This window comes from Phodopus roborovskii, unplaced genomic scaffold (assembly GCF_943737965.1).
Source record: "Phodopus roborovskii unplaced genomic scaffold, PHOROB, whole genome shotgun sequence".
Lineage (NCBI taxonomy): Eukaryota > Metazoa > Chordata > Mammalia > Rodentia > Cricetidae > Phodopus > Phodopus roborovskii.
Genome location: NW_026126416.1, coordinates 21,895,290 through 21,915,285, shown reverse-complemented (window position 1 = coordinate 21,915,285; position 19,996 = coordinate 21,895,290). Strand labels below are relative to the sequence as shown.

Genomic DNA, 19,996 nt, shown 5'->3' with positions numbered 1-19,996 from the left:
TCTTGCTCTGCCTAGGAGGGTGTCCTCAGACATAAAAGAAATGCCCATCTTGGAATATGGGGGTGGGCACACAAGGATGGTCACTATATACTTCCGGACAAGCTTGAGACTGTTGACCAAATCCAACCACCAGAGTCGTTCATCCAGTTTGAGTCTGCTTATTCCCTCATGAGGATGGCATATTCTAGAAGACCGCATTCATCAAGCAAGGCTGGTTACCAGGCAAAGGGGACTGTTGTGGTCTGAGTGTGTAACACCTTCCATGGGCTCATGTTTGGGAAAGATGTGGAACCTTTTGGAGACGTAGCCTTGCTGGAGGAAGTGGGTCACTGGGCTGGGCCTTGAGGTGTTATGGTCCAGTCCTACCTCTTGGGCACTCTGCTTCCAGACTGGATCCTTTCCCAGCTATGGTGGAAGGGGTCCCTTCTAACCCTGAGCCAACATAAGCCCATCTTCCCCTAAGTGGCTTCCTGTCAGATGTTTTCTCATAGCAATGAGAAGTAACTGATACAGGAACATGCCAGTAGCCATGTCAGAGGAGCAGCAGGTGGCAATTAACTGCAGGGGATCAGCCCACCAGGAAGCAAAGTTCTGATGGGTAAATCTCAGATGGGAAGGGCCCAAGACCCTTTGCCTCAGAATGTCTCTTGCTGTTTTCTGACATGGCCACTGGCAGGGACAGGTGCATATGAGGGTGGCTTTGGTTTGTTTTCTGTACAGTATTTGGGATTAAAACCAGGGCCTTCCTAGGCAAGCATCTTATCACAAAGCTGCATCCCCAACCCCTTTTGTACTGTTTGTTTGGAGACAGGGCCTCATTAAGCTGGCCTTCGAGTGGTTCTGTCGCTTAGATAGGCTTTGGACTTTTGGTTCTCCTGATTCAGCCTTCTGTGCAGATGGAATTACATGCCTGTACTACTAAACTCAGTGACTTTGGCTGAGACAGATTTTTGCTACAGCTGTCATTTTAATGTCAAGTACAATTGGAGGACTTATAAGGCTTTATATTAGCAATATGCAAGGCATGTGGGGGCTTTTCTGTTATTCTGTGATATTATCAAATATTTATCATTTTACACTTTCTACTGCTTTACTATATTACTCAGAATAGAAAAGCAAAGTTGATATCCAGCTCATGAGATGAGCTTGGGAGAAAATTACCAATCAAACCTACTGCAAATTCCACCGCTAACCAAGTTTGGACCTCCTTCAGTAAATGCAGTCAGAAAGAAAACCCTCAAGAAACGCTTCAGCTGCCAGAAGAGAGATGTGGCCCTGGCCGTCTCTTCCTTTGTGGACAGCTTTAATGATGGTAGGGGATTGGTAATTGCCCAGGGTGATATTCACCTCAACTTTTACTTGTAATTTTGCATAGCCTTTCATAAACTAGCACCATCTTCTCAACATGTCTATGGTGGGAGATGTCATTTAAGTTTGGTCAAGCCCCCTCCAATCCCCTAACCCACAGTAGCCTGATTTTTATAAAGAAAACAGCAAAATTAAATGTAAGACATAAACCCAGTTGTTTTTAGATTCAACAAAAATGATTAAAGTTTTTTTCTTTATATTGATCGCTATGACACTATCCATTTCAGAATACAACATTGGGGCCTCTAACAATCATAGCCGGTGTTTCTCAACACCAGTGCATAGGAGCATGTGTTAGGGTTTTGTTACATAGTCAGGTGTTTAACTAGTAGCTTGATTCATTTGTAACTATTAGTGCATTTAGGCCTTTCTCTTCCTTCCTTCCTTCCTTCCTTCCTTCCTTCCTTCCTTTCCTTCTTCCTTTCTTTTCCCCACTACCATCTGATATATATGGCTTTAATTTGGTGGTTATCTTTAATTGTGGATATCTTTTTTCTCCTTTTGATTATTGCTTTTTATGGGATACTCACCAAGCTTATCTCTGGTCTACCTCTTGGTTATCCCACACAGTATTTCTAAGGTTGTCTTCGTGTCTAAGTATTTATCCAGAGCATTTAAATGTGACCCTTTGGCAGCTAAGTTCAGATCACTTCTTGCCCCACATATTGGTACACACTTGGGAGATGGAGCCAGGATTATGAAGTCAATGCCACTCTGAGTTGCACAGAGACCACATCTCTAAAACACACACAGAGTTTTTTCATCCCATTGGTCCTATTCCTTAAGAACCTTAAAATACCTTAAAACCTTAATTGAATTCCAGCCAAAAAAGGGCACATGACAGCAGATCTACATCCAGGAGAGCTTTTATTTGTACGGAACAGTTTTAAAAATACAGAATAAAATAGCTTTATCTCTACTATTATTCACAACATCTGGTCCAAATATTACATATTTTTAAAATACTTAAACGTTTAATGAAGCCATGTTAGAAAAACAATATGAAAATTCTTTTTAAAAACTCCATAAAAGAATTACACACCTCAAAAAACAACCCCACCCCAAATACCCTCAGTATGCAAAATAAAAATTAAAAACAAACAAAACCCCAGGAAGATACATAGATAAAGTCAGTCACAAAACTCAAATAAAATAGAGGCATCTCTACTGGTTTAAGGACAGTCAGAAGTTGACTAATGTGTCAAACGAAAGTTGATAAGAAGGGACAGAAAAAGGGTGTTCACTGAACTGTCAGATGGCATCAGACAGACATTGGTATGAGTGTTCTAAACACCAGGAAACATACAGCAACCTGAGAATGCTGGGTATTAGTGTTGACAAGGCAGTCAACATCCTAGAAGGATGGGGAGGTCTGTGAGGCTGCTGAAATGGGCCCCTGGCACTACTGCGCTTGGGTTCCTGGGATAAAAGCTAAATGGATGCTGGCACATAAGGGACCTTCTCACACTACTCAGGGTCTGACTGTAGGGAGAGTGGAAAGTGGAAGATGCCCTACTCTGTGTTCAAATCTTAAGGGGACTGAGAACAAAGTACACGAAACGCTGACCCAAGAGACAGTTTCCTGGAGACCAGCGCTCTCTGAAAGCTCGGGTCCAGCTGTGCACTAACCCAGTATGCAGAGGACATTACTAGGTATGCACAGCTGGCGCCCAGCAACACATGGGTAATTAGGCCCTCACTCCAAGCCATGCCAAGCCTGGTACCAGCAGCCAAATATCTATCCCAAGCACAGCCACCTGCAAGATGCTGCCTCTTTTCAAGCCAGATGGGTTCTAAACTGACGCTTCACCTCTGTGGTACTGGTGTGACTGAAGACTAAACTTCCCAACTTTGTCTAAATTGCCAATATCAGTGTGTCAGCTGGGATATGAGTGAAAAGAATTAACAGTTTAGATCATGATCATAAAATATACACATGGGTAAATAAAGTATACACACATACTAGAGGTTCATCAATGGAGAAATTCTATCAGCACATGACATTGTCATGAAAATTATATCATTCCCTCCCTGGAATACTGTGACTATTATCCTGGGCAGAAATGTTATTTTACTATATGGAAATACTGTGATATTCATGCATAAATCAAGTTGTCATCATGAAAGTCAGTATTCTACAGTATAAAGTAAATCCTGCATGTGAATTTGTTACAGTGGAAAAGGGACACCAGTAGGACCCACAATACTTCACTCCAGCTGGCCTGGTAAAATTACTTCTCTTGCCTGGATCAATTCCAAAAATGTTAACACTGGAAACCCTCTTAAGAAAGATTCTGAGCATAAATGCCCCAATGAATCAAGGTTTGACTCATAAATGAGAATGAAAATCCCTTACTAAGACTGCTGCCATTTCCCATTACCTTCCAACCTGGGCCTCCCCCACAGGCAACTGGACAGTATTTCCTGTCCTTATTCACACATTCTGCTTTCTGTGCTGACACAAATGCTTGCTCTCAGGTGAGGGCAGGAGGCAAATGTTCTCTGTGAGAACTAGAGATGGCATGCCCTGTAAGGACGTTCACATCTGAAATACTTTTGAACTGTCCACAGGCAGACAAAAGACAGCAAGTCCCAGCAGTGCAGGCCAACAAGCCATACACAAGATCCACCAGACAGACCACACATGGCCACCATGGCCCCCTAAAAACTCCCCTCCAGGCATATAAATGCATAGTCCCTAAATGATCCGGGGGACTACATGCTGCATGGACAACCCTTAGGACACAACATGGGGCACCTGGTTGGGGGACTCTCTCACCTCCCACCTCCTGCCCCTTCCTTCCAAGAATACCAAAAGGTGGCTCTTTAGAAGCAAGAAGGGGAACCCCTGCTTCCAAGGGGAGATGTTGGCATAGCACTTCCCTAACCATATAGATACTTGCTGAGCCCACGCCCCAGACTAGTGTCAAGAGCAAAATACAACCAAATGGGATGATCTGGGTGGCACTGGGAGGACAGGTGGCAATCAGCAGGACAGTTGTAGCAGGTAGGACACTGGGCCCGGATTACCGGCTGTTCTCACACTTCTGGGTGGACTCCTAACTCCTGCTTGCAGCAGCACCTCAATACTACAAATCTCAGGAGCTTCTGGACAGAGAAGCTGGGTAAACTAAGCAAAACGCAAACTGAGGCCACAGAGTGACTACAGAGAGGAGAGATGTCAGCCACACAGGCTTGCTAAAGAAGGAGGGACAAAAGCTACTCACCAATGTGCTTCCAAAGCACCAATTACTCTGAATATACATTTGAAAACATATAAAACTAAATGCAAATTGGAAGCCAAGTTATTTACTTAATCTGAAGTAAGATTTTAGCCAAACAATGCAATGATTCTGAGGTGATGTGTTATCGAAACCCAGAGATTAAAAAAGTGCAGAGATTAAAACAAAAGGCCTGGCAATGTGGTGACATTGAAGCAGCCTGAGGGCTGGGGCACAGAAACGCATACTGAGGACAGAAGGCTACTGAGAGTCACACCTTGCTGGGGGTGGGGAGGGGATATCCACTGCCATGCATGGTTCAGCCAGGTCCATAGCCTTTTAAGAGGTACAACCTCATGAAGCAAGGTCATTTCTCTGTGTCTCGGCTTTCCCTTTGGCTTGAAAATCAAAGCCAAATTCAATACAAGCCATTTGCCAGCAAGAATTTGTGTTCTAGGTTAGAACACTTCACAGAGGGCACCCAGCAGTGCTTTTCTTACTATCTTCTGCAATGAATTACACAGGCTATTTGGCTAAGGGATCAAATTTTCCCTTTCAAAAGAATCACGATCCAGGGGACATGTGACCTGACAACCCACATAAGGTCCTACTAAGCCAGATCTACCGGCAATGAGGCGCAGCAGAAGGAAATGGCACATTCCATGTGGTGACGCTGTATTACCGTCCCAGGTTCCCTTCTTCACTGAACAAATTCACACGTTTCTGGGTTCTGGTCCAGTAGTCAGTTGTGATAAATAGATTAGACATTACAGTATTTACACTTTCATGGTATCGAGCAGTACAAAACACACCCACAACAATGGTCACTGGCCTTCAACAGCCTTTCCAAGAAGCTTCCCTGATGGTACCCCACAGCTTTACAGACGCTGGTTCTTTTTTTAATGGGGTAACAGGTAGAGGACAAGGAATAGGATGCAAAGTTAGAAGTTCACATGGAAAACACTGATTTCAAATATCCGCTATAGCCATAATATTAAATAGGAATAAAACACACGCAACAGTACAGGACAGTAGAGCCAAGACATCCATAGACTTATCTGTGAGCACTCTATACCCGTCATACCAGCCAGCAGTGAAAATGCCAAACAGGTTGTCTCAGCCAGTAAAACAGACTAGTATGAACTGTGCTGACCTGGACGGGGCCGGGTGGTAAGGAGGAGAGTACTTGAGAATCCCATTGACTCCGGACCTTTCAATTCCTGTCAATCTCCTCAATAGAGTTCCACCCAGTCATAGCTAGATAGACCTTATACATACTCACGCCTGGGCATAGGTCAGCCATCTCACTAGTTTCAGTCAGGTCAGTAGGCTCCTGGGTATTGGGGACAACACCTGACCAGGCAGATGTGACAAATTAAGGACAATGGTAGCCCGTTGGCCAGAAGAGGTCTCTGCAGGACTCGGGTTGAGGTCAAGTGAGAAGAGCGGGACATAGTGTTTAGGAGCAGAAACCCCTGGACCTTGAAGTGGCTTGCAGGAAAGAGCACTGGAAGTCTGCGCAGGACCAAGCCCACTCCCATGGCAGGACTGTGATTTCAAGTTCAGTGACCAAGGCCAGCAATGGACATGAAAAGGGTCAGGGACCAATAAGGAGGCAAGCGAGACACCATATTGGACACAATCACCACCCACAACAGAAGAGTGATGTGCAACCTGTGCCAATGTAGATATACAAACATATATCTTCTTGTTACTCAGCAAGGGACTACACAGACACACCTCACTGTGGCCAGGCCACAGGGCACAGCAAAGGCTATACTGTGGCCTGGGAGTCTTTGTCTGAACTTCGGCTGTTCTCACTCTTCCCAAAGCCTTTCCATGTGTAGCCCACGAAAGTTGGGCTAATAGGCAGGTAGCTGAAGCATCTGTATTTTTTAATAATGTTCATGCCGAATGGCAAATTATAGGATTCCATGCCATCAAGAGACTTGTTTCCTTTGCTCACACCTTTCTTCCATTTCTTGATTCCTCTTTCCTCTGGGGTACCTGCTCCACATACACAGAAACACAAAAAGAATACTTAATGAGGATTGTAAGACAGACAGACAGACACACACACACACACACACAAACACACACACACAATTCTAGAAATCAAACCTGCCCAATGACAGCAACAGAAAACCTGAGAAGTTGATGCTTAGCTCTAGGTGCCCAAATAAAAAGCTTGGGATCACTATCCCTCTTTGTCCCTCATGTTCCACAGTCAAGTGACTTTGTACTTCCTGTCCTCCCTGTCCTTTGACAGGACTCTGACGTAGGCATGTGACTGCTTTCCTGGGTATCATATTGATCTAGTCTCCTAACTGGCTGTCTGTCACCTCACCACACCCTCTTCACGATCTATTATGAAATGTGGTGCAAAACAACCTCTCAACACGCCGATGTAAACAAGCAGTGTCTTCCAGGGGCCACTGCCCTCACTGGAGCTCTCACCACTTTGCTCTAGTTTGATGTGCAGACAGCAGATGCAATGCTCCTGTTCTTGAGGTTTTTAAGATTTCCCCTCACACAACCCACCACTAAAATGTCTCATTCAAAAGCTTTCTGGGGAGCCCAAGGCAGACACACCAGACAGATGGGCTGTGTCATCTGTCCTTGAAGGCAGCATCTGACAACAGCACAGCAGCCATCTCTAAGAGATTTACTGTGCAAAGGAGTCCATGAAAGCCCACTACAAGGCACAAGCTCAGGTGAAAAGGGAGATAGGAACCCAGAGTGTGCCTGAGGCATCCCTCTGCCTTCTCATCACACACAGGATGATGTGCTAACTCTTAACAGTCATTTGATGGAGTTTTATCTCAACCACTTTAGAAAACAGTTTTTACCAGTGGCAGCTTTGAACTGATTTATTCCTATGCTCACTCCCAAGACAGGGTCCCATTATGTTAGCCAGGCTGCCTCCTGGGCTCAAGGGATCCTCCTGATGCAGACTGGTGAGTGGCTGGTACTCACTGGCAAAGGTCACTGAGTGCTATTTGTGGTTCTTGTTTCCACATGGCAGAGTGAGGATGACAAAGCTTGACCCTGGGCTACACTAAGGCCTTGCTCTTCCTGCAGAGATGCTTGTGCATCTAACAACCCTGACATGCAGCACATACCTGGGATGGTGTTGTCCAAAATAAAGGCCACACAGCCTCCTACGAACATCGCAGTTGTGAGAAGGACATTCAGTACTTGATCAATTCCCGCCACACCTGGATAAGAACAGACCACCATTAAGATTCATCACTGTAGCCAGGACAGGCCTGTCCTTGACTGAGAAAGGGGCAGTGGAGTGGACACCTCTGTCAACACAGGACTTGAACATAAAATTCTCAGTTGTACACATATACATACTCTTGCCAGTAACATATAAAGCTACTATGCAAACTCCCAACAATAATCCCATTGTTTTAACAATGGTGCATGGCAGATGAACTGGATAAAGTGACAATAACACTATAATAAACTGTGGAGGTACTGAGATATGGTCTATGGACTTATAAAAGTATAGAACTAAAAATGGCTGTTATGGAGCTTGGGAGATGGCTCAGTAGTTAAGGGTACTGACTGCTCTTTCAGAGGATCCAGGTTCAGTTCCCACATGGTGGACAACATATGATGCAGACAAGCACAAAGTCAAAACACCCATACACATAAAAATCAAATCTTTTATAAATGGCTGTTGTATTTTAACGCAGCAAAAAAATTTACAAGTGAATAACAAAACAATAACACTATAGTGGGGGGGGGGTGCAAAGTCTCACTTCATAGCTCAGGCTGGCCAGAAACCCACTATGTTGCTAGGGCTGGTATCAAACTCATGACAATCATCCTGTCTCAGCCTTCTGGGTGCTGGGCTTACAAGTGAGCCAAAAGCCCAGTTGTTCGTGACATCTTAAAAATGGTTTTCTTTTTTTTACTGCTATTGTTTATTTTTTTGAGATAGGGTCTTTCTATGTAGCCCTGGCTATCCTGAAACTCACTATGTAGAGGAGGCTGATCTCAAATTTAGGCTGCCTATCTAGTTAATTTGAGCCAGATATGGTAGTACATGCCTGTCATCCCAGCACTTGGGAGGTAGAGGCAGAAGGATGAAAAGTTCAGAGTCAGCCTCATCTAAATAAGTTCAGTGCCAATCTGGACTACATATGAAAGCCTATGGAAGAAAAAAAAGCATTAAAAAATGATCCTGAATTATCCAATTGTAAAAATAATACATCAGTAACAATAGGTATTTCTTAAGAAGTTTCCTTCTTTGTTCATGATAGTAGGATTTTATTAAAATAAAAAGTAGTAGCTAAAGCGCTATTCTTTACTTAAAGATCTGTTTTGTGTATGTGTGTTTACCTACATGTATGTCTGTATACCATTTGTAAGTAATATTTCCAGAGATAAGAAGACAGCTTCAAATTTCGCGGAGCTGGGGTTCAGGCAATTATGAGCTTCCATACAGATGCTGGGAACTGAACCCGGGTCCTCTACAAGAGCAATAAGAGCTCAAACCTAGGGCTGGAATGGAGAGCTGGCTGAATCAATGGTTAAGAACACTTGTTGCTTTTGCAGAAAACCCAGGTTTAATTACCAGAATCCACATGTGGATCCTGGGGATCCAAAGCCCTCACCTGGCCTTCTCAGGCATGAGACACACACAGGATACACACACATGTATGCAGGCAAAGAACGCATACACATAAAACAATAAAATATAAAAAAGAAATTTAAAAAGAGGTCATAACTGTCTTCCCATCTTTCCAGGTCCTACATAAGTATTCTTGAATTAAAAATAGACATATCAGTCTGTGAAGTTGAGTATTAAGGAATTAGACAATTTAATACAGTGTAAGCCTGAGAAATCAAGTTTTACTAAGCCAAAGGAAAGGGAACCATTAAAAAGTGAGGCCTTGGGGGCTGGTGAGATGACAATTCACTGGGTAAGGGCACCTATTGCTCTTGTAGAGGCATGTTTGATTTCTAGCACCTACATGATGCCTTGAAATCTTGTGCTTCTCTTGTTCCAAGATATGACGCCCTCTTCTGGCCCTGCATGCTTCTGATGTACACACATGCAGAAAAAAAAAAAAACATTTGTACACACAGAATAAAAAAAAAAGTGAGACCTTGGCACCTGTGTCAAGTGTCCGCCTGGAGACTGCCAATTTGAAGACACCAAGGCCAGTATGTTAACGTCTGTGAGAGGCCCAGTGGCTTCCAGAAAAATACTCAGAGCAAGATTCAGAATGAAGGAAGAGACAAAAGGCTCAGCAACATACACCTGAGGTTCCAAGGTCCCTCCCAACTACAAGAGCTGTTTGTGAATCTAAAGTTGAAATCCCAACTCTCCTACCCAACATACAAGAGCCTTTCTCCTACCTGTGACCAGAGGGTTTTGTTTGAGGTAACTTGGAAGAACAAGCCCGAAAAAGATGGAAAATCCAAGCACAAACAGGTTCCGGGAAGAATTCAAGTCAATGAACTGCAGGTTAGAGAGGCCAACAGCTGTGATCATTCCTGGAGAGAAAAGCATCAGAATACAGTTCCACTGAGTTCACCGATGGCATGATGACAGGCTGTCCCAGAGGCTGAGGACAGATTCCCAGACATCCTTTCTCTATCCATCAGAAATCAGCTTGGAGACCAGTGCAGTGGCAATAAGAGAAGGTTCAGTTCTAGAATATGACTACCCATATCTGACCCACATGACAGCATCACACATAAACATCACACTACATTTTCTTTAACTCAAGTAGACAGACAATGGTTTGCTTTAATTTTTTTTTTTAACTTAAGTATTTTGCTTGCATTTATGACTGCACTGAGTGTGTGCCCAGAGCCCATAAGTCAATGTCAAATGTCCTGTAACTGGAGTTGTGAGTCACCATATGGGGGCTGGGAATTGAACCCAGGTCCTCTCAAAGAGCAGCCAGTGCTCTAATAGCTGAGCCATCTCTCATTCTCTCTATTTAAGCATCTTGCTCAAACCCACCAGAAATCTTGGACATGTCCACAATGACCATATCTGAATGGTACTGATCAAATCCAAAGTCCCATTGTGAAAGTGGCCAGGCTTAAAGGGCTCATTTATAGGAGGAATGTATCTGAGTTAACTCAACTAGAAAGTCTAATTAAAGAGATTAGATTTCTAAGTTAATTTTCATAATATAATTACTTCTATCTTTAACATACATTTAAGCTTGAATACTAATGCAAAGCTTGAACGTTTTGAAATATCACCTGTTACATTTAAAATGAAATTGTTAGGTTTATTGTTAGCTATTATTTTACACCTTTTATGATGACTACTTTTGTCGGGCTGAAATAACTGTTTCCAGTCTGCATCTGTGCTTTAGTCAAAGTTAAATGTTTTTGAAAAAGTATGCTTTGCATGCATTTTGGGGCCCAAGTTTTGAGTGTTGAGTTCCTGTTGTATAAAACTTGTACTGAACCCAGAGAATTCTGAAGATTGAAGCCTGTATGTAAAAGCCTGTGTTCAAAGAGTAACAACAAGCAGTTTGATTTTAAAAAGAATCAACCAACATGAAGAACAGTTGATGATGGTAAACCTGCTGCTACCAGAGAAGTGGACTCTTACCAAAGAGCGTGCAGAAGAGGGCTCCAAGCACAGGGTCTGGAAGGGATGCAAATAGGGCACTGAACTTGCCGATCATGCCCAAGCCCAGCATGAGTGCTGCGCCATACTGGATCACTCTGCGACTGCCGACCTGTGGGTACAATGGTTGCAGACATCAGCTTACCTGCCATTCTCCAACCCAGACTCCCAGGGCCCAGGGCAAATGTGACAGTGTCCTGGACAGAACCTAAGCGTTCTTTGAGCTTTCAGTTAACAGGAACTAGACCTCAATACCTAATTACTATAGAGACAACCCAAGACCCCCACTTGTCCTTGGTGCGTTCTCTCTACCGCCTCAGTTCACTGTTTCAGCTGTGGGTAGGTGACCCCAGGGATCAGGAGAAGGTAGGCAGGACTGTTTATCCATGCCCTGGACGCAGTTACTTTTGTTGAGTGGGCTTTGGCTGGAGTCATGGGTGCAACAGCTACACCTATTGTTGTTCCTGCTTCTCTCACAGTTTCCAGGACTTTTCACCAAGAATTCCGGCAGAGGTCCTTGTGGCTCCCCTCCATCTTCGCAAAGTCAGATAAACACCCCCACCATTTGTGGAAGCACATCCCCTCCTGGTGTCTTGCCATAAAAGGTGATAGAGCGAAGGGGCCTAAGGATGCAGAATTCTGGAGCCTGGCTACTGGTTTGCTTGCCTGCTGTACCTCTGACTAAATGGCTTAATAATGCAGCCCCTCTGACTCTCAGGCTCCTCACTCTACCATGGATAAACCGTGGGGTTTTGCTTTAGGATCAAAGGACATGGTGCAGCCGAAGCAGAGTGAACCACGTTTGGCCAGCACAGATATGTGACAGTCCCTTCTCCTAGGTTTGCTGCCCCTGGACCCTTCCTTTGCTCTCTGCCATTGAGGAAGCTTTCTAGAGACTACTAGCCCCTTGTTAAACTCTGTTCATTAGTAAATAACCCACTTCCTTGGAGAAGTGATGGCTCACTTCTATAATCCCAGCACTCAGAAGGGCGAGGCAGTGGACTGAGGCTAGTGAAGGACACAAAGATGAGTGGAATAAGGAAAGGAAGGAGGTACAGAGAAAAAGAAAACAGAAAACACCTGCCCAGGGGGACATAGTCACAAGTGATGTGCAACCTCCATTGCTCCAATCTAGCCTCTACTAGGACCAAAGGACAAGCAAACAGAGGGAAAATGATGCAAATTGAAGGACCAATCAACAGGGACTGATGGATTGGTGCCATGAGAAGGGAGTCTTTTGTATGCAGCAAACATCTTTTGGGATCTAATTTGTGATTACTCATTAAACTGGGGTTAGATGGATATGAAGATGAGTCTTAAGTCACAGCTCCATGATAAAATTGTACTGTTCTAGGCTGGAGAGATAGCTCCAGGTTTAAGAGCACTGGCTGCTCTTCCAGAGGTCCTGAGTTCAATTCCAAACAGCCACATGGTGGCTCGCAGATGTAGTAAATATAATTTTAAGGTGTTCTGCTTTCGTTCATGCTGCATTTGCTTAACTCTTTGAAGCTGTGATTCTTTGCCTGTCTAAAACACCTGGTGATCTTAATAAAGAGATGAGCACCCAATAGTGAGGCAGGAGCAAGATAGGCAGGGCTGGCAGGCAGAGGGTATAAACGGAGAACCCAGGAGGAGCAAGAGAGGGAGCGAGAGAAGAAGGAGAGGAGGCTGTCAGCCAGGGGCAGCTGTCCAGCTACCCATGGAGAAAGAGTAAAGTACGATTTACAAAAGAGAAAAGTAAAAGCCCATAGGCAAAAGGTAGAAGGGTTAATTTAAGATTAAACAACAACAACAAAAAAGCTGGCTAGAAACCAGTCAAGCTAAGGCTGGGTATTTATAACTAGGAATAAAACTCTGTGTGTGATTTACCTGGAAGCTGGATGGTGGGCCCCTCAAAAAGCCAAAAGAGTAAAATACGTTTAACGTAATCTAATGGCATAACATTGTGGGGCTTGGATATCCATCCAGAGCCTGAGAAAGCTGGAAAAAAGACACGGCTCCTATACGAGGCACTGCTGTTCAGCCGGCAATGCTAAACAGAACTAGAGGCAGCAAGTGACATAAAAGCCCACTTGCAGCAATGCACGTACAGGCTTCCATAGCTGGGAAGGTATAATACAGTTCTCAGTCATGAACCTCCAACTAGGCTGTGAGCACTAGGCTTTGCTTTCACGACCTGAACCGAGAGTGGGTGGAGCCAGCTGACAGCTGCACTCGGTGCAGTAGCTTAACACTGTGAAGTTTGCTCAGTCAAAAAAGCCTAGAGCTACGCAGTTAAAAAGGTCCAGACAGAAACACCTCTAAATAGGTTCCAGTGCCTTTCTCAAAGAACAAAGTGTGTATAGACAGTTATAAGAAGCAGGGAGTCTGGGTTTTGTATACTATCGTGTTGACTTTGAATTTTTTCACTGCTGGAAAGCAAAGGACAGTGCCAAGAAACCTAGAATTGAAGGAGACAGTGGAAATAAACCAGCCTAGGTACTTTAGGAATGCCTTAACTTTTAAAAAGTCAAAAAACATATTTGTCAAGTGGGAATCCAAAAAATGTTTTGGAGAAGCAGTTTTGCTTTTGTTTCCACAGGAATCAAGAGGCTGTGGATTGTGTCCAGATTGATATGGATCTGGTTTGATGAGGCGAGACCTCCTGGAACTTGACAGGTGATATCTATCAACAAAGGTTACAGCTGGTCTTCCCAGGGCTTGGTCATTATAACTAAGAGTTAAGTTTCTGTGTGTGATTTATTTGGAAGTGGTGGCAGGCCCTCAAAAGGTCAAAGAGTACAAGGAATAAAACTTCGAGTAATACACAACCATCTGTAGTTGGGATCAGATGCCCTTTTCTGTTGTGTAGGAAGACAGAGCATTCATGTACATAAACTACATAAATAGATCTTTAAAATTTTTAAAGAATTACACTGTTCTGCTATGTGGGATCCTAGGAAGAAAGAAAAAAAGAAATGAGTTGGGGAGAGTTGTTGATATTCTGGAAAGCTGAGTAAGATTTCCCTGAAGGAAGAGTTGACAGGCAGAGGGAGCATCAGTGTGAAGGTTCCCAGCAGGAATGGGCAGCCCTGCCAGAGGATGAAGGTCTAAATGGTTCAGGGATGCCTTTGACAAGAGCCAAGCAGCAACTAAGCCACTCTTGTTACCTGAATACCTTCAGATTCTTTTGTTTTGGGGCTTTGTTTTCAGGGTTTTCTGTGTAACCCTGACTGTCCTCTAACTCAGGAGATCTACCTGCCTCTAAGTGCTGGGATTAAAGGTGTGAACCATCATGCATGGCTTGTCTTGTTTTTGAGGTAAGATCTTGATAATGCAAACCAGGCTGGCCTGGAACTTACTCCATAGGAAAGGCTCATGTCATCTTCCTGTCTCTGCCTCTTGAATACTTGGCTCAGAAACATGTATCTCCACATCCCAGTTTATCCCCTACTAACTGCCCCCAGAGACACTGCCTTAAGATGCTGCTCTCCTGTTACCTACTAGTTACACTGGACCTTTGTCTCCTCTTATTCAACCCATTCCCTGGTACCTCTTGCAAACCGCCTTGCTGAACTTTGACAGTTCTTCCTTCATGATCATCAAAAAGTCAAATGTGTATTCCAGGCTTTTCCCAAGTCTTCAGTAGCATGTAATGCACCAGAGAAATGACCTTCCTTAGATACCATCCCTAAAAGATACTACTCTAGGGCTGAAGAAATGTCTCAGCAGTTAAGAGCTGCTCTTTCCAGAGGACCCATGTTCAGTTCCTAGCACCCACCTCATAGCACACAACCATCTTTAACTTTGGTTTTGGGGATCCAATGCCCTCTTCTGACCTCTGAAGTCAGAACTAGGCACAAACGTACATACATACAAACAAAACACCAACACATGAAAATGGGGCGGGGGGCAGAGAAAGACACAGACTATATCACTCTGTTCCTAGAAGTAAACCAAGTGGCAAACAGTTTAAGTGACCATATCTATAACATAGCTGCTACTTGAAACATGCCAGAAAGACATGCTAACCTGACATCAAATGATAAACTCTAACATCTTACAAGCTACCTTTGTGGACCAGGGCACAGGGAGCAACAGGGTAACCTGCTGTGGACGTGTTGAGAAAAAGTAATGGGACCAGGGTAGTCCACCCCCCTGGTGTCTCTCCTGTGGCTTTCTCTGTGGAACAGGGGGACTACATTCAGCAGAGGCACAGTGTACGTAATTCAACTCTGGTGAAGACGTTTATAATTCCAAGTCCAAGGAATGCAGACTGGATAGACCCTGCAAACTGCAGAGCTGCCAGAAAATGCAGGCAGATGGGTGGGGGACAAATCACCCTCCTTTCATACTGAGCCTGGTGCAGTAACTCAGCCCTGTCTGTCAAGAAGACTGCTACAGTGACAGTGTTTTCCAAATGTGCTGTCCTCTGCCAGCCACTGAGCATGTGCAATGACTGCATCTTGAAATATCATCAATGTGACTGGGTACGTAAAATCTTAACATTAACCTATTTAAGTGTACGCAGCTACATGTGGCTACTGACTGCCATGTTAGACAGCGTGGATCTAGACCTTAGGGGCTGTGCTCTGATCATAAAAGCAGCTTTTCCCAAGTCATTTGGCAGGATAAAGGGTCCAACACAGCACAGAGCTCATGCCTTCTTGCCCCAAGCAGGGAGTCTTCCTAGCTGGCCACCGGGCTAGAGTCAGACATTTCTGCTCCAAGTCCCACCTCACTGCTCTAAGGCAGATGAGGACTAGGGACTTGACAGTTAGTGCCTTGAATGGATACAGCTTTAGCCTGGAAAAATGGTTCCCGAGGCTGGGAACAAAGGGATTCAGAGCAACATCAATCACCTCATTCATTGGTGTTGGTGGGTCAGAGGTAGCCCAGTGGTTAACAGCTCATACTGTTTTTCCAGGACCCATAGTTAGAGGCTGACAATTGTCTACAGCTCAGCACCAAGGGGGTCTGATGCTATCTCTGGCCTTGTGGGGACTACACTCATATGTACACTTCCCCCTGCACAACCAAAACGTAAGTAAGTGCTGTTGGGGTGTCATTTTAGAAAAAGCTGGCACCATTCAAAGACCACTCATTCCCTGAGGCACACATTCATGTTGTAAAGGGAGCTTCCTTTCAGGGACCTTAGCTGTTCCTCTCTGTAAGGGTATATATGGAAGGAGGGTGCGTGATAAACACAAGGTCCTCTCAGCAATGTTATAACCACTCTATTTGGAATGAGTTAACTACCCATGGGCTCATGGGAGAACAGGCTCAGGGGTGGCTCTGTGCCCATCAAACCCTTCCTTTTGCCTCCTGGGCTCCACATCTGCTGCTATTGTAGGCAGCACTTGAACTCCAACATCAGCATTGAAGCAGTGTGCTCACAAAACCTCCCTCCCTCCATGCCACGCGCTGGGAGCAATGGGCAGCAGATGGTGCCATCGGCACAGCTGAAGTTGAGCTCACACCAGCCCTGCCTCTTAGAAGAGCGGCGAGTCAGGTGTGCTCCCTGCATCTCAGCCCTGCTCCCTCTCACCCGGATTTGTAGTCAAGATGAATCACACTTAATACTGGGTTTCTTTTTATCTGGTTATAGAATCTTGCATTGGGGCTGGGGGTCAAACAGGTCTAGAAGGCTTCCAGATTTAATTCTTAGGTAAGGAGCCCTGTGACTCATGTAGGCTAAAAAGAAAAGGAAACCAGTCTCAACAGTCTCTAGTTACACAATATCCAATGGCTGCTGGGCCAAACTACACTCCTTAACATCCTGGCAAGCAGCACTGTTTACCTGTGGCAACTGGGACATAAGGTTTAATTGCCCGTAATAAAGCTGACAGGTCTGGAGCAGACTTTCTTACAGAAGCTGGGCTTGGGGGTGGGACAGCTGTACGCTGACACGTCACTGTCTAGGGTCAGGTAGAGTCTTAGTAGGGTTGAGAAGGGAGGACTCAGTTCCAGATTCTGCTTCACCATGGCTCCCCAGATTTCACTCAAGAGGGATTCCATCCCCGAGGTCTGAGGCTGCTATTTAATGTGATGGACAGTTTTCTGTAGTGACAGGTATCTCTCATCCAGCATGCTCTGTTGGGTTTGGAGGGTTTTTCCTCGTCAGGATGTAAACTCCAACTTTCTCATCAGGCATTCCCACTGCTTACAGCAGAGGTCTGACACAGGCAGATGCTGAATCAATGCCTGGGTTCTGCAGGAAACCACAACCACACCCAGAAACCTCCTACCCAGGCTGGCCAAGTGAGGAGTGGTCTCCTCAAAGGTACTGCAAAGCTCGTCCAAGAAGGAAAGGGGATGGGGAAGTAAGAGCATAATGGAAGGGTCACAGGTCAGACCTATCAATGAGATGGACAGACAGCCATTTAACTAGGAAAACATTTGTACCTTTGTAATTCCCAAAACTCCAATATTGGGACTGGAGGAGGTGGAGCCATTCCCAGTACCAAATATGCCATCAAGAACACAGGAGAGACCCTCCACAAAAATACCCCTAAAAGTAAAGAAATGGGAGAAAAGAAACAGTCATTCACAGGGAAATATCGAAACCAGCTCTTAACATTTGAAACCTACAAGAATGGTGCCCTTGGGAGGTTTGTGGTGACAGTGTGTGGATTCTCAGGTCCCTTCTCTGACAAGCTGAGGACAACCCCCCTCCCCCCATGTGCTCAACAACTCTAAGAAGGCTACCTCCACACTGCCCATTAGACACAAGCCAGGGCTGTCCTGGAACTCTTTGTAGACCAGGGTGACTTCCTATCCCTGCCTCCCAAGTGCTGGAATTAAAGACGTGCATGTGCCACGGCCCCCTGGCTTTGAATCTTTTTTTAAAAAATTGAACTGGGTAGTCTCATCTTGTATAACAGCTCTGCTGGAGAGAACTGTGAAAAGCCTTAAGGAACCCCCAAAAAGTTCATGCAGGTCATACCGACTCAAGCTGGAGGGGCAACAACAGGGAGGCATGGCCTATGCTCTTTTCTCTGTCTTCCTTAGAAACAATTAATGACTTCCAGAAGCCAAAGTGGTGAAAACCCCACAGCTCACAGGGTACACTCTCCAGAGCCATTCTTGTTGGTTCTATGACCCAAGACACTGAACAGGTTACTCCAAAGGGCAATTGAAATACACTCACCAACAGATCTACAACAGTTACTATCTGATGCAAGAAAAATGTTGTGCCATCTGTCTGACTATGGCAGTCAAAACTGAATGAGAGAATAATAGAATTTTCTTCTTCTCAGAAATAATTCTGAGTTCTTGGGGCTGGGGGGGTACTTGAGAAAACAACAGAAAATCAAAATAGACATATCAAAACCAAACAAAGAACCACGGCAACACGTGGTGCTGTTCCACACTATGAAGAGATGGTAGAATGCTGCTCTGTGCCATGGAGGAGACAACCAGGGCAGTGACTTAGCCAAAGACAAACAGCCAGTTACAGTTTGGCTGCTGTCATCTGAAGCGCTCAGCTGCTTCCCCAAGGCTAGACAAGCATGTCTGCTTGGGACATACCTGTTTATAGCATGGATAGGAGGTGGAGGGGCGCAGGAGAGCCTGGCACAGGCATAGTAGTCACCGATGGACTCGATGATGCTGGCTACGACGGCACTGAGCATGCCAATGACACCGGCCGCAGAGACGGTGGGCATCCCCCACTGAACTGAGGAGGGAAAACAACCATGAAAGATGTATCCACTTACCTCGAGGGACTGGCAAAGGTTACAAGGACTCAGAGAACTCTGCAAGATCTCTGCAGGATTCTGAAGCTCTTGGAAACCATTTGCTTTTAAATCTTAAATCACACCAGATGTCTGGGAAGGTCACGGGAGTGGGGGCCTCAGTAAGGGTTGACTTCTTCATCTTTAAGAAGAAAACAGCCACTGGACTAAAGAGGTGGGGGATTCTGTTCCTCAAAGGCATGTTCCTAGCATCCACTAAAGTGTAATTTAACACTGCCTGCTATGGTGAGACAGAAATCGGTCTTTTGAGACAGAGTCCTTGGATGGCCTAGTATTCACTGTGTAACTCAGACAGGCCTCAAACTCATGGCAAACCTCCTGCATCAGTTTTCAGAGTGTGGGGATTACAGCGCTGGGATTGCCTTCCTAGCTTGGAATGGAAGTTTGTATCAGGGATTCATGGCACAGCTGTAGAATCATAGTACAAAGTAGTGGCACCAAGTGAAAAGTCACAACTACTCTAGTCAAGGACACCACAACGTATACACAATCCTACCTTGTTACTAGCAGGTTTAACTTATTTTAAAGTAAACAAAATTCCTATTGTAATTTCATTTGAGTATCTGCATTTGCCTAACTCTTAATAAACATTTTTCTTTTTCTTGATAAAGTCACTTGCCCTTCTTCCTTGAACCATTGGGAATAATAACCCAGATGCCACACAGTGGGAAAATCTGAAACACAGTTCTGGGGCAGGAGCCAGCCCTGTAGCTTTGGGCACTCTGAGATGACCACTAACAGTGTGATGGTTCAAGTTCAAATGAAGACAGGGTCAGGAAGAGAAAAGACATTCAAAGCAGATGTACAAACGACTGGAAAGTGAGCAGTGCTCCTGCCCAGGGCTGCCCAACCCCGGGAGCAATTGGAGGAGGCAGGCACAGCTGGAGCAGGAGGTGCAAGGTGTCATTCCCAAGGGTGTCACAGGCTATGCCCAGACACAGTGGCGGCCCGCACTTTCTCTCAGGATTTGTTCAAGGACCTTGTTTGTCAAGTTCCACCTGAGGTTTTAGAACAAGATTTCTTCTGCTACAGTATTTGGACTGTAGCATGATTTAGAG

The 19,996-nt window shown here is 44.9% G+C and overlaps 1 protein-coding gene across 4 annotated transcripts in view; it reads right to left on the bottom strand.

Moving 5' to 3' along the window:
• Positions 1 to 2,218: 2,218 nt before the first annotated feature.
• Positions 2,219 to 19,996, bottom strand: part of Slc23a2 (solute carrier family 23 member 2) — a 92,776-nt gene continuing 74,998 nt past the window's right edge. For all 4 annotated transcript variants that reach the window (XM_051183335.1, XM_051183334.1, XM_051183333.1 and 1 more), the window contains 6 exons: positions 18,712 to 18,859; positions 17,587 to 17,692; positions 11,185 to 11,314; positions 9,966 to 10,103; positions 7,712 to 7,807; positions 2,219 to 6,596 (listed from right to left, as the gene is read on the bottom strand). In XM_051183335.1, coding sequence (XP_051039292.1) covers positions 6,364 to 6,596; positions 7,712 to 7,807; positions 9,966 to 10,103; positions 11,185 to 11,314; positions 17,587 to 17,692; positions 18,712 to 18,859 — 851 coding nt within the window. In that variant the 3' untranslated portion in view covers positions 2,219 to 6,363. The remainder of the gene's footprint in view (positions 6,597 to 7,711; positions 7,808 to 9,965; positions 10,104 to 11,184; positions 11,315 to 17,586; positions 17,693 to 18,711; positions 18,860 to 19,996) is intronic.